The following is a 15,912-nucleotide window of genomic DNA, read 5'->3' as shown; positions in this document are numbered from 1 at the left end:
GGCTGTAATGTCTAGTATACTGCCATCTATTGACTGGAGGATGTAATGTCTAGTATACTGCCATCTATTGACTGGAGGATGTAATGTCTAGTATACTGCCATCTATTGACTGGAGGATGTAATGTCTAGTATACTGCCGTCTATTGACTGGAGGCTGTAATGTCTAGTATACTGCCATCTATTGACTGGAGGCTGTAATGTCTAGTATACTGCCATCTATTGACTGGAGGCTGTAATGTCTAGTATACTGCCATCTATTGACTGGAGGCTGTAATGTCTAGTATACTGCCATCTATTGACCGGAGGCTGTAATGTCTAGTATACTGCCATCTATTGACCGGAGGCTGTAATGTCTAGTATACTGCCATCTATTGACTGGAGGATGTAATGTCTAGTATACTGCCATCTATTGACTGGAGGCTGTAATGTCTAGTATACTGCCATCTATTGACTGGAGGATGTAATGTCTAGTATACTGCCATCTATTGACTGGAGGATGTAATGTCTAGTATACTGCCATCTATTGACTGGAGGCTGTAATGTCTAGTATACTGCCATCTATTGACTGGAGGATGTAATGTCTAGTATACTGCCATCTATTGACTGGAGGATGTAATGTCTAGTATACTGCCATCTATTGACTGGAGGATGTAATGTCTAGTATACTGCCATCTATTGACTGGAGGCTCTAATGTCTAGTATACTGCCATCTATTGACTGGAGGCTGTAATGTCTAGTATACTGCCATCTATTGACTGGAGGATGTAATGTCTAGTATACTGCCATCTATTGACTGGAGGATGTAATGTCTAGTATACTGCCATCTATTGACTGGAGGCTGTAATGTCTAGTATACTGCCATCTATTGACTGGAGGCTGTAATGTCTAGTATACTGCCATCTATTGACTGGAGGCTGTAATGTCTAGTATACTGCCATCTATTGACTGGAGGCTGTAATGTCTAGTATACTGCCATCTATTGACTGGAGGATGTAATGTCTAGTATACTGCCATCTATTGACTGGAGGCTGTACTGTCTAGTATACTGCCATCTATTGACTGGAGGCTGTAATGTCTAGTATACTGCCATATATTGACCAGAGGGGGAAATATAACATCACTTTAAATGCTTCACAAACAACCCTATCTGGAAAACAAGTATTACTGTACACACACACACACACACACACACACACACACACACACACACTTGTGTGGACATGTATAGATATGGAACGTGAACTGTTTTGGTGCTTGAATTGAAAGAACTACTGCCTGCACCCATTAGATAATATCTAACTTCTCTCTCTCTCCTACCAGGTTTGAGTTAATGTGTTGGCAGTACAACCCATTAGATAATATCTAACTTCTCTCTCTCTCTCCTACCAGGTTTGAGTTAATGTGTTGGCAGTACAACCCATTAGATAATATCTAACTTCTCTCTCTCTCTCCTACCAGGTTTGAGTTAATGTGTTGGCAGTACAACCCATTAGCTACCAGGTTTGAGTTAATGTGTTGGCAGTATAACCCATTAGATAATATCTAACTTCGCTCTCTCTCTCTCCTACCAGGTTTGAGTTAATGCGTATGTGTTGGCAGTACAACCCTAAGATGCGTCCGTCGTTTCTGGAGATCATTAACAGCATCAAGGAGGAGCTGGAGCCACCGTTCAGAGAGATGAGTTTCTTTTACAGCGAAGAGAACAAGCTTCCAGACACAGAGGAGTTAGACATGGAGGTAGAAAACATGAAGAATGTTCCTTTAGGCCCAGCTGCCTCTTCACGGCCCCCCATCCCCTGCCCCCCCCCCACCTCCGGGTCCGCCCTGCCCAACCAGCCCCCTCCTCCCCCCTCCCAACAGACATCAGCCTCCACGGCCCCCGACGGTCCATTAACGCTGGGCTCCACCCCCCCTTCAGCCCCGTCCTCTGGGCAGGTTCAGCCCCAGGCTCCCTCGTCCCCCTGCTCCCCAGCCCTCGGGGCCACCAGCCAGGCCTGCTGCTCCCGAGTGGCCCCTGGCCCCTCCTCAGCCCAGAGCTCAGGGGCGTCAGAACAGGTGGAGTCCAACGGCCCCGAGGCGGTCGCCCAGGTCCTGCTGCGACCAGCCTTCAATGACTCACCGCCCTACGCACACATGAACGGAGTGAGGAAGAAGGAACGTGCCATGCCCCTCCCACAGTCCTCGGCCTGCTGATCCTAGTGGACCTCTCTCCATCCCTCATCCCTCTTTTCTAAAGAGCTTGGTGGACTCCTCTGTGGTGGGACTCCTCTGTGGTGGGACTCCTCTGTGGTGGGACTCCTACTTTTTCATTCTGTTATTGTATTGACATTGATATAAAGCACCTCCTGCTGAGGCCTGCTGGGAGGACCCTGACCCACAACCTGAACAACGTTTTTTTTTTTTACATATAGTCCTTTAGGCCCAGCTACCTTTATATATAAAACGCAAGTCCGTTGTTCAGGAAGGTTTCTGGTTACCGCTACCAGTCAAAAGTTTGGACACACCTACTCATTCAAGGGTTTTTCTTAATGTTTACTATTTTCTACATTGTATAATAATAGTGAAGACATCAAAACCAAAAAAAAACAAAAAAGTGTTAAGCAAATCAAAATATATTTGAGATTCTTCAAAGTAGCCACCCTTTGCCTTGATGACAGCTTTGCATTCTTGGCATTCTCTCAAGCAGCTTCATGAGGAATGCTTTTCCAACAGTCTTGAAGGAGTTCCCACATATGCTGAGCACTTGTTGGCTGCTTTTCCTTCACTCTGTGGTCCAACTCATCCCAAACCATCTCAATTGGGTTGAGGTCGGGTGATTGTGGAGGCCAGGTCATCTGATGCAGCACTCCATCACTCTCCTTGGTCATATAGCCATTACACAGCCTGGAGGTGTGTTGGGTCATTGTCCTTTTGAAAAACAAATGATAGTCCCACTAAGCCCAAACCAGATGGGATGGTGTATCGCTGCAGAATACATCACACCACCTCCATGCTTCACGGTGGGAACCACACATGCGGAGATCATCTGTTCATCTACTCTGCATCGCACAAAGACACGGCTGTTGGAACCAAAAATCTCAAATTTGGACTCATCAGACCAAAGGACAGATTTCCACCGGTCTAATGTCCATTGGTCGTGTTTCTTGGCCCAAGCAAGTCTCTTCTTCCTATTGGTGTCCTTTAGTAGTGGTTTATTTGCAGCAATTCAACCATGAAGTCCTGATTCACAGTCTCCTCTAAACAGTTGATGTTGAGATGTGTCTGTTAGTGAGGCTGGTAACTTTAATGAACTTATCCTCTGCCGCTGAGGTAACTCTGGGTCTTCATTTCCTGTGGCGGTCCTCATGATAACCAGATTCATCATAGCGCTTGATGGTTTTTGTGACTGCACTTGAAGAAACTTTCAAAGTTCTTGACATGTTCCATATTGACTGACCTTCATGCCTTAAATTAATGATGGACTGTCATTTCTCTTTGCTTATTTGAGCTGTTCTTGCCATAATATGGACTTGGTCTTTTACCAAATAGGTCTATCTTCTGTATACCAACCCTACCTTGTCACAACACAACTGATTGGCTCAAACACACAACGGATTGGCTCAAACACACAACTGATTGGCTCAAACGCATTAAGAAGGAAAGAAATTCCACAAAAATAACTTTTAACAAGGCACACCTGTTAATTGAAATGCATTCCAGGCGATAACCTCATGAAGCTGGTTGAGAGAATGCAAAGCTGTCATCAAGGCAAAAGGGTGGCTATTTGAAGAATCTCAAAATGAAAATATATTTTGAACTCTTTCTCTTTTTTGGGTTACGACGTGATTCCATTTGTGTTATTTCATAGTTTAGATGTCTTCACTATTATTCTACAATGTAGAAAATAGTACAAATAAAGAAAAACCCTGGAATGAGTAGGTGTTCTAAACTTTATACAGGTACTGAGATGGTACACTATATATATATATAGTGTGTTTTCTATTAGTTTTTCTAAATATCCCCAAATGGAGACGCGATGGTTGGTTGGCTCACTGTGTAATATTGGGGGGCATTATTATTATTGTGAGGTAAATGTTAAATCTTCTGTCTGGACGCCACGTCAACGGTCAAGCGCTGTCTGTCTCTGTGTCTGTGTTGTATATCAGTGGATGGACAGACATGATCCTCTCTGTTGGACTGGGACAAGATGGTCATCACTGATGATGATTAGTTGTCTGGTGTGAACTACGTCTTCTCCCTTTTGTCTTGTCTGTGATTGACAGGAATCATTCTGACACTAGTGTAAACTACGTCTTCTCCCTTTTGTCTTGTCTGTGATTGACAGGAATCATTCTGACACTAGTGTGAACTACGTCTTCTCCCTTTGTCTTGTCTGTGATTGACAGGAATCATTCTGACACTAGTGTAAACTACGTCTTCTCCCTTTGTCTTGTCTGTGATTGACAGGAATCATTCTGACACTAGTGTAAACTACGTCTTCTCCCTTTGTCTTGTCTGTGATTGACAGGAATCATTCTGACACTAGTGTAAACTACGTCTTCTCCCTTTGTCTTGTCTGTGATTGACAGGAATCATTCTGACACTAGTGTAAACTACGTCTTCTCCCTTTGTCTTGTCTGTGATTGACAGGAATCATTCTGACACTAGTGTAAACTACGTCTTCTCCCTTTGTCTTGTCTGTGATTGACAGGAATCATTCTGACACTAGTGTAAACTACGTCTTCTCCCTTTGTCTTGTCTGTGATTGACAGGAATCATTCTGACACTAGTGTAAACTACGTCTTCTCCCTTTGTCTTGTCTGTGATTGACAGGAATCATTCTGACACTAGTGTAAACTACGTCTTCTCCCTTTGTCTTGTCTGTGATTGACAGGAATCATTCTGACACTAGTGTAAACTACGTCTTCTCCCTTTGTCTTGTCTGTGATTGACAGGAATCATTCTGACACTAGTGTAAACTACGTCTTCTCCCTTTGTCTTGTCTGTGATTGACAGGAATCATTCTGACACTAGTGTAAACTACGTCTTCTCCCTTTGTCTTGTATGTGATTGACAGGAATCATTCTGACACTAGTGTAAACTACGTCTTCTCCCTTTGTCTTGTCTGTGATTGACAGGAATCATTCTGACACTAGTGTAAACTACGTCTTCTCCCTTTGTCTTGTCTGTGATTGACAGGAATCATTCTGACATTTGCATTTCTCCTAAGCCTACAAGACATGACTAAATTATTTAGTATCTTAAAGGATTGTGATCAATGGGAGGTTGTTTTATCCAGTCCTTCAGTTCCCTTCTTAGTTCCTCTGACCGGATGTATGGCTCCATATGCTTAGTTCATCTGACCGGATGTATGGCTCCATATGCTTAGTTCATCTGACCGGATGTATGGCTCCATATGCTTAGTTCATCTGACCGGATGTATGGCTCCATATGCTTAGTTCATCTGACCGGATGTATGGCTCCATATGCTTAGTTCATCTGACCGGATGTATGGCTCCATATGCTTAGTTCCTCTGACCGGATGTATGGCTCCATATGCTTAGTTCATCTGACCGGATGTATGGCTCCATATGCTTAGTTCCTCTGCCCGGATGTATGGCTCCATATGCTTAGTTCATCTGACCGGATGTATGGCTCCATATGCTTAGTTTCTCTGACCGGATGTATGGCTCCATATGCTTAGTTTCTCTGACCGGATGTATGGCTCCAGTCCAGTAGTATGGAGGGAGTAGGGACAGACAGGAGTTGTCTCCAGTCCAGTAGTATGAAGGGAGGGAGACATTGCTGTACACAGCAGGTATATATTTACACTGTAGTCTCTGCTCTAAGATTTAGAACATTTCTCCATTGCTCTTACAGTTGTTCACTACATCACCAACAGTATGTGGACACGAACTCGTCAAACATCTCATTTCAAAATGATGGGCATTAATATGGAGTTGGTCCCCCTTCTGCTGCTATAACAGCCTCCACTCTTCTGGGAAGGCTTTCCACTAGATGTTGGAACATTGCTGCTATAACAGCCTCCACTCTTCTGGGAAGGCTTTCCACTAGATGTTGGAACATTGCTGCTATAACAGCCTCCACTCTTCTGGGAAGGCTTTCCACTAGATGTTGGAACATTGCTGCTATAACAGCCTCCACTCTTCTGGGAAGGCTTTCCACTAGATGTTGGAACATTGCTGCTATAACAGCCTCCACTCTTCTGGGAAGGCTTTCCACTAGATGTTGGAACATTGCTGCTATAACAGCCTCCACTCTTCTGGGAAGGCTTTCCACTAGATGTTGGAACATTGCTGCTATAACAGCCTCCACTCTTCTGGGAAGGCTTTCCACTAGATGTTGGAACATTGCTGCTATAACAGCCTCCACTCTTCTGGGAAGGCTTTCCACTAGATGTTGGTACATTGCTGCTGGGACTTGCTTCCATTCAGCCACAAGAGCATTAGTGAGGTCGGGCACTGATGTTGGGCGATTAGGCCTGGCTAGCAGTCGGCATCCCAATGGGATTGAGGTCAGGGCTCTGCGCAGGCCGGTCAAGTTCTTCCACATCGATCTCAACAAACCATTTCTGTATGGACCTCACTTTGGGGCTTTGTCATGCTGAAACAGGAAAGGGCCTTCCCCCAAACTGTTACCATAAAGTTGGAAGCACATAATCATCTAGAATGTCATTGTATGCTGTAGCATTAAGATTTCTGTTCACTGGAACTAAGGGCCTTACCCCGTATTCCTCCTCCACCAAACTTTACAGTTGGCACTATGCATTCGAGCAGGTAGCGTTACCTGGCATCGGCCAAACCCAGATTCGTCTGTCGAACTGCCAGATGGTGAAGTGTGATTAATCACTCCAGAGAAAGCGTTTCCACTGCTCCAGAGTTCAATGGCGGTGAGCTTTACACCACTCCAGCCAACACTTGGCATTGTGAATGGTGATCTTAGGCTTGTGTGCGGCTGCTCAGCCATGGAAACCCATTTCATGATGCTCCCGACCAACAGTTCTTGTGCTGACGTTGCTTCCAGAGGCAGTTTGGAACTCGGTACTGAGTGTTTTTAAACGCGCTACCTGCTTCAGCACTCGGCGGTCCCATTCTGTGAGCTGGTGTGGCCTACCACTTCGTGGCTGAGCCGTTGTTGCTCCTATATGTTCCCACCTCACAATAACAGCACTTACTGTTGACCGGGGCAGCTCTAGCAGGGAAGATATTTGACTAACTGACTTGTTGGAAAGGTGGCATCCTATGACGGTGCCACGTTGAAAGTCACTGAGCTCTTCAGTAAGGGCCATGCTACTGCCAATGTTGTGCTATGGAGGTTGCATGGCTGTGTGGTGAATTTTATACATGTCAGCAACGGGTGTGGCTGAAATGAGCTGAATCCACTCATTTGAAGGGGTGTCCACATACTTCTGTATATTTGGTGTAGTTAGACCTCAGAACATGTTCATACACATCACTGTTTATGTTCTTCTAAGTAATTGTCTGTACAGAAGCTGCTATTTAATTCTTTATTTTTCTTGTGGTTATAATATATCTATATAAAAATGAATCGTTCAGGTTGATTGTTTTACTCTCGTTCCCATTACAGTCCATTTGTTCTTATGCTTGTTGTATTTCTCAAACAATTCATTCATATGAAACATCATTGTTTCTCTTTAACTCATAAAGATATGCTGTTTTGCCACATATTGTCCAAAGCCTTACATTTGTTTTCACCAATACATTGTTGTTTTTGCCGGAAAGATGGCTTTTTATTTTAGTTTCTTAGAGGTTTAGTGACGGTATTCCTAACTGTTGTCTTTCCTGAATGAAGGACAGAGAAAGACCCCCCCCCCCCCCCAGTCCTTAATGAAGGAAAGAGATACTGACATATCCCCCCATTACTGGATCAAATAATGAGCTGCCATATCTACCCCCATTACTGATCAAATAATGAGCTGCCACATCTAACCCCATTACTGGATCAAATAATGAGCTGCCATATCTACCCCCATTACTGATCAAATAATGAGCTGCCACATCTAACCCCATTACTGGATCAAATAATGAGCTGCCATATCTACCCCCATTACTGATCAAATAATGAGCTGCCACATCTACCCCCATTACTAGATCAAATAATGAGCTGCCACATCTACCCCCATTACTAGATCAAATAATGAGCTGCCACATCTACCCCCATTACTAGATCAAATAATGAGCTGCCACATCTACCCCCATTACTAGATCAAATAATGAGCTGCCACATCTACCCCCATTACTAGATCAAATAATGAGCTGCCACATCTACCCCCATTACTAGATCAAATAATGAGCTGCCACATCTATCCCCATTACTAGATCAAATAATGAGCTGCTACTGCCACATCTACCCCATTACTAGATCAAATAATGAGCTGCCACATCTATCCCCATTACTAGATCAAATAATGAGCTGCTACTGCCACATCTACCCCCATTACTAGATCAAATAATGAGCTGCCACATCTACCCCCATTACTAGATCAAATAATGAGCTGCCACATCTACCCCCATTACTAGATCAAATAATGAGCTGCCACATCTATCCCCATTACTAGATCAAATAATGAGCTGCTACTGCTACATCTACCCCCATTACTAGATCAAATAATGAGCTGCCACATCTATCCCCATTACTAGATCAAATAATGAGCTGCTACTGCCACATCTACCCCCATTACTAGATCAAATAATGAGCTGCCACATCTACCCCCATTACTAGATCAAATAATGAGCTGCTACTGCCACATCTACCCTCCATTACTAGATCAAATAATGAGCTGCCACATCTACCCCCATTACTAGATCAAATAATGAGCTGCCACATCTATCCCCATTACTAGATCAAATAATGAGCTGCTACTGCTACATCTACCCCCATTACTAGATCAAATAATGAGCTGCCACATCTATCCCCATTACTAGATCAAATAATGAGCTGCTACTGCCACATCTACCCCCATTACTAGATCAAATAATGAGCTGCCACATCTACCCCCATTACTAGATCAAATAATGAGCTGCTACTGCCACATCTACCCTCCATTACTAGATCAAATAATGAGCTGCCACATCTACCCCCATTACTAGATCAAATAATGAGCTGCTACTGCCACATCTATCCCCCATACTAGATCAAATAATGAGCTGCCACATCTACCCCCATTACTAGATTAAATAATGAGCTGCTACTGCCACATCTATCCCCCATACTAGATCAAATAATGAGCTGCCACATCTATCCCCCATACTAGATCAAATAATGAGCTGCTACTGCCACATCTACCTCCCCATTACTAGATCAAATAATGAGCTGCCACATCTACCCCCATTACTAGATCAAATAATGAGCTGCTACTGCCACATCTATCCCCCATACTAGATCAAATAATGAGCTGCCACATCTACCCCCATTACTAGATCAAATAATGAGCTGCTACTGCCACATCTATCCCCCATACTAGATCAAATAATGAGCTGCTACTGCCACATCTACCCCCATTACTAGATCAAATAATGAGCTGCCACATCTACCCCCCATACTAGATCAAATAATGAGCTGCTACTGCCACATTTACCTCCCCATTACTAGATCAAATAATGAGCTGCTACTGCTACATCTACCCCCATTACTCTACCCCCATCTACCACCACAAACCGATGCTGGCACTAAGTCCGCACTCAATGAGCTGTATATGGCCATAAGCAAACAAGAAAATGCTCATCCAGAAGCAGCGCTCCTAGTGGCCAGGGACTTTAATGCAGGGAAACTTAAATCAGTTTGACCTCATTTCTACCAGCATGTCAAATGTGCAACCAGAGGGAAAAACTCTAGACCATCTTTACCCCACACACCGAGAGACATACAAAGCTCTCCCTCCATTTGGCAAATCTGACCATAATTCTATCCTCCTCCTGATTCCTGCAAGCAAAAACTAACTGTGTGATCATGCTCTCCGTAGCAGATGTGAGCAAGACATTTTAAACAGGTCACCATTCACAAGTCAGCGGGGCCAGACAGATTACCAGGACGTGTACTCCGAGCATGTGCTGACCAACTGGCAAGTGTCTTCACTGACATTTTCAACCTCTCCCTGACCGAGTCTGTAATACCTACATGTTTCAAACAGACCACCATAGTCCCTGTGCCCAAGAAAGCGAAGGTAACCTGCCTAAATGACTACAGCCCCATAGTACTTACATCAGTAGCCATGAAGTGCTTTGAAAGGCTGGTCATGGCTCACATCAACACCATCATCCCAGAAACCTTAGACCCACTCCAATTCGCATACCGCCCCAACAGATCCACAGATGATGCAATCTCAATCGCATTCCACATTGCCCTTTCCCACCCGGACAAAAGGAACATCTACGGTGTCAAGAATAAGCATGGGCACCCTTTGGAATGGACCTGGATATCTGCTTAGATCTTCATCTAAGTCACAACAATAGACAAACAGTCTGCTTTTTAAAAAAAAAATGTTGTACCTTTATTTAACTAGGCAAGTCAGTTAAGAACAAATTTTTATTTTCAATGACGGCCTAGGAACAGTGGGTTAACTGCCTGTTCAGGGGCAGAACGACAGATTTGTACCTTGTCAGCTCGGGGGTTTGAACTTGCAACCTTCCGGTTACTAGTCCAACGCTCTAACCACTAGGCTACCCTGCCGCCCCTGCTTAAACTAATAACACAATTATAAGTTTTCATGTCTATTGATTACACAGCGTGTAAACATTCACAGTGCAGGGTGGGAAAGTATGTGAACCCTTGGATTTAATAACTGGTTGACCCTCCTTTTGGAACCAATAACCTCAACCAAATGTTTTTTTGTAGTTGCGGATCAGACCTGCACAACGGTCAGGAGGAATTTTGGACCATTGCTCTTTACAAAACTGTTTCAGTTCAGCAATATTCTTGGGATGTCTGGTGTGAACTGCTCTCTTGAGGTCATGCCACAGTATCAATCGGGCTGAGGTCAGGACTGGGTCACTCCAGAAGGCGTATTTTCTTCTGTTGAAGCCATCCTGTTGTTGATTTACTTCTGTGTTTTGGGTCGTTGTCCTGCTGCATCACCCAACTTCTGTTGCGCTTCAATTGGCAGACGGATAGCCTTACATTCTCCTGCAAAATGTATTGATAAACTTGGGAATTCATTTTTCTGTTGACAATAGCAAGCTGTCCAGACCCTGAGGCAGCAAAGCAGCCCCAAACCATGATGCTCCCTCCACCATACTTTACAGTTGGGATGAGGTTTTGATGTTGGTGTGCTGTGCTGTGCCTTTTTTTCTCCAGTGTTTGTTCCTTCCAAACAACTCAACTTTAGTTTCATCTGTCCACAGAATATTTGCCAGTAGCGCTGTGGAACATCCAGGTGCTCTTTTGCAAACTTTTTTTTTGGACAGTAGTGGCTTCTTCCGTGGTGTCCTCCCATGAACACCATTCTTGTTTAGTGTTTTACGTATCGTAGACTCGTCAACAGAGATGACAGCATGTTCCAGATATGTCTAAATCTTCAGCTGACACTAGGATTCTTCTTAACCTCATTGGGCATTCTGCGCTGTGCTCTTGCAGTCATCTTTGCAGGATGGCCAGTCCTAGGAAGAGTAGCAACAGTGCTGAACTTTCTCCATTTATAGACCATTTGTCTTACCGTGGACTGATGAACATCAAGGCTTTTAGAGACACTTTTGTAACCCTTTCCAGCTTTATGTAAGTCAATAATTCTTAATCTTAGGTCTTCTGAGGTATCTTTTGTTCGAGGCATGGTTCACATCAGGCAATGCTTCTTGTGAATAGCAAACTCAAATTTTGTGAGTGTTTTGTATAGGGCAGGGTAACTCTAACCAACATCTCGTCTCATTGATTGGACTCCAGGTTAGCTGACCCATGACTCCAAGTAGCTTTTGAAGAAGTCATTAGCCTAAGGGTTCACATACTTTTTCCAACCTACACTGTGAATGTATTCAATATAGACAAGAAAAATACAAGAATTTGCGTGTTATTAGTTTAAGCACACTGTGTGTCTGTTCTGACGTAGATGGTCAGATAAAATGCTTACCAATTTATGCAGAAATCCAGGTAATTCCAAAGGGTTCACATACTTTTTCTTGCCACTGTATGTGAGCAAGCTATTCATTGACTACAGCTCAGCGATCAACACCATAGTGCCCACACAACTCATCACTAAGCTAAGGACCCTGGGACTAAACACCTCCCCCTGCAACTGGATCAAGGACTTCCTGACGGGCCGCCTCCCATGTGGTAAGGGTAGGTAACAACACATCTGCCACGTCAATACAGGCAACAACATCCCTGCCACGCTAATCCTCAACCCGGGGGCCCCTCAGGGTGCGTGCTTAGTCCCCTCCTGTATTCCCTGTTCACCCACGACTGTGTGGAAAGCACGACTCCAACACCATTAAGTTTGCTTACGACACAAGTGGTAGGCCTGATCATCGACAAGGATGAAACAGCCTATAGGGGTGAGAGACCTGGCAGTGTGGTGCCAGGACAACAACCTCTCCCTCAGCGTGAGCAAGACAAAGGAGATGATCGTGGACTACAGGAAAAGGAGGGCCGAACACGCCCCTTTCACATTGACGGTGCTGTAGTGTAGCAGGTTGAGATCTTTTAAGTTCCTTGGTGTCCACATCACCAACAAACTCATGGTCCAAACATACTAAGGCAGTCGCGAAGAGGGCACAACAACACCTTTCCCCCTCAGGAGACTGAAAAGATTTGGCATGGTTCCCCAGATCCTCAAACTTCTACAGCTGCACCATCGAGAGCATCCTGACCGATTGCATCATCGCCTGGTATGGCAACTGCTTGGCATTCCGATTGTTTGGCGCTACAGAGGGTAGTGTGTATGGCCCAGTACATCACTGGGTCAAAGCTTCCTGTCATCCAGGACCTACAGTGCATTCAGAATGTATTCAGACCCCTTGACTTTTTCCACATTTTGTTAAATTACAGCCTTTTTCTAAAATGGATTAAATTAAACAATTTCCTCAGCAATCTACACACAACTCCCCATAATGACAAAGGTAAAACAGTTTTTTAGACATGTTTGCTAATTTATTAAAAAACAGAAATACCTTATTTACGTACGTATTAATACCTTTGCTTTGAGACTCAAATTGATCTCAGGTGCATCCTGTTTCCATCGATCATCCTTCAGATGTTTCTACAACTTGATTGGAGATCACCTGAGATAAATTCTATTGATTGGACATGATTTGGAAAGGCACACACCTGTCTACATAAGGTCCCACAGTTAACAGTGAATTTCAGAGCAAAAACCAAGCCATGAGGTCAAAGGAATTGTCCTCCAAGACAGGATTGTGTCGAGGCACAGATCTGGGGAAGGGTACCGAAACAATTATGCAGCATTGAAGGTCCCCAAGAAATCAGTGGCTTCCATCATTATTAAAAAAAAAAATTCTCCCCAATTTCGTGGTTTCCAATTGATAGTTAGTCTTGTCTCATCGCTGCAACTCCCGTACGGACTCAGGAGAGGCGAAGGTCGAGAGCCATACGTCCTCCGAAACACAACCCAACCTAGCTGCACTGCTTCTTGACACAACGCCCATCCAACCCGGAAGCCAGCCGCACCAATGTGTAGGAGGAAACACTGTACACCTGGCGACCTGATCAGCGTGCACTGCGCCCGGCCTGCCACAGGAGTCGCTAGTGCGCGATGAGACAAGGATATCCCTTCCGGCCAAACCCTCCCTAACCCGGACGACGCTGGGCCAATTGCGCGTCGCCCCATGGACCTCCCGGTCGCGGCCGACTGCGACAGAGCCTGGGCTCAAACCCAGAATCTCTGGTGGCACAGCTAAGCTTAGTGCCATAGACCACTGCACCACCTGGGCGGCCCACCTCCATCATTCTTAAATGGACGAAGTTGAAACCACCAAGACTCTTCCTAGAGCTGGCCGCCCAGCCAACTTCAGAATTGTGAGAAGGGCCTTGGTCAGGGAGGTGACCAAGAACCAAATGGTCACTCTGACAGAGCTCTAGAGTTCTTCTGTGGAGATGGTAGAATCTTCCAGAAGGACAACCATCTCTGCAGCACTTCACCAATCAGGCCTTTATGGTAGAGTGGCTAGATGGAAGGCACTCCTCAGTAAAAGGCACATGGCTTTCATCAAGCTGCCCACTCAAGAAAAAGCTTAAAACGGTAACCAGTGCCTGCAGCCTAGTTCAGGTTAGCAACCCTTTGCCTTGATGACAGCTTTGCACACTCTTGGCATTATCTCATCCAGCTTCACCTGTAATTGATTTACAACAGTCTTGAAGGAGTTCCCACATATGCTGAGCACTTGTTGGCTGCTTTTCCTTCACTCTGCGGTCCGACTCATCCTAAACCATCTCAATGTGTTTGAGGTCGAGGGGTTATGGAGGCCAGGTCATCTGATGCAGCACTCCATCACTCTCCTTTTTGGTAAAATAGCCCTTACACAACCTGGAGGTGTTGGGTCATTATCCTGTTGAAAAACAAATGATAGTCCCACTACGCCATGCCATCTGGTTTGGGCTTATCACTGCAGAATGCTGTTGTAGCCATGTTGGTTATGTGCCTTGAATTCTAAATAAATCACAGACAGTGTCACCAGCAAAGCACCCGCACACCATCACACCACCTCCATGCTTTACGGTGGGAACTACACATGCGGAGATCATCCGTTCACCCACACCGCGTCTCACAAAAACACGGCGGTTGGAACCAAAAATCTCCAATTTGGACTCCAGACCAAAGGACACATTTCAACCGGTCTAATGTCCATTGCTCGTGTTTCTTGGCCCAAGTGACACTTCTTCTTATTGGTGTTCTCTAGTAGTGGTTTCTTTGCAGCAATTCAACCATGAAGGCCTGATTCACACAGTCTCCTCTGAACAGTTGATGTTGATGTGTCTCTTACTTGAATCAGTGAAGCATTTATTTGGCTGCAATTTCTGAGGCTGGTAACTCTAATGAACTTATCCCCTGCAGTAGAGGTAACTCTGGGTCTTCCATTCCTGTGGCGGTCCTCATGAGAGCCCGTTTCATCATATTGAATGATGGTTTTTGCAACTGCACTTGAAGAAACTTTCAATGTTCTTGAAATGTTCTGTATTGACTGACCTTCATGTCTTAAATTAATGATGGACTGTCGTTTCTCTTTGCTTATTTGAGCTGTTCTTGCCATAATATGGACTTGGTATTTTACCAAATAGGGCTATCTTCTGTATACCAACCCTACCTTGTCACAACACAACTGATTGGCTCAAACACACAACTGATTGGCTCAAACACATTAAGGAAAACAATTACAAAAATAACTGAAAGGCACAGCTGTTTAATTTAAATGCATTCCAGGCGACTACCTTATGAAGCTGGTTGAGAGAATGCCAAGAGTGGGCAAAGCTGTCATCCAGGCAAAGGTTTGCTATTTGAAGAAACTAAAATATAAAATACTTTTTGATTTGTGTCAAACTTTTGTTTACTACATGATTCCATGTGTTATTTCATAGTTTTGATGTCTTCACCATTATTCTACAAAAAGTAAAAATAAGAAAAACCCTTGAATGAAGAGGTGTTTTAAAACTTTTGACCGGTAGTGTATATTATAAGCAAAAGGATGTTCCCCAATGCTGGAAGGGGGGCCTGAGTGAAAAAGTTTGGGAACTCTTGCTGTACCTGATATGCTTAATTCAGTATGCCACTATACATGTTCTGAGACGATCCAGAGATACTCAAAGATACTGATGTATGGTGAATTTTGTTCTGGGGGAAGAGCGCCACCGTGTCGCTAAAGCTAGAATCGTTACGATGCCTCAAAAACTACAACAACCGGCAAACAACTCATATCCGGGCTCCAGTCAATGACGTCGCCGTTGACTTTT

At 44.4% G+C, this 15,912-nt stretch overlaps 1 protein-coding gene across 1 annotated transcript in view; it reads left to right on the top strand.

Annotated features, from left to right (window-relative positions):
- The window catches only part of LOC139394389 (insulin-like growth factor 1 receptor), a 109,117-nt gene extending 106,606 nt beyond the window's left edge, over positions 1–2,511 (top strand). The window contains exon 22 of the mRNA XM_071142443.1: positions 1,572–2,511. Coding sequence (XP_070998544.1) covers positions 1,572–2,193 — 622 coding nt within the window. The 3' untranslated portion in view covers positions 2,194–2,511. The remainder of the gene's footprint in view (positions 1–1,571) is intronic.
- Positions 2,512–15,912: the final 13,401 nt, after the last annotated feature.

Source organism: Oncorhynchus clarkii, unplaced genomic scaffold, assembly GCF_045791955.1.
Source record: "Oncorhynchus clarkii lewisi isolate Uvic-CL-2024 unplaced genomic scaffold, UVic_Ocla_1.0 unplaced_contig_2050_pilon_pilon, whole genome shotgun sequence".
NCBI classification, from domain to species: domain Eukaryota; kingdom Metazoa; phylum Chordata; class Actinopteri; order Salmoniformes; family Salmonidae; genus Oncorhynchus; species Oncorhynchus clarkii.
Note: the sequence above shows the minus strand (reverse complement) of the source record. Positions and strands in the feature narration are given on the sequence as shown.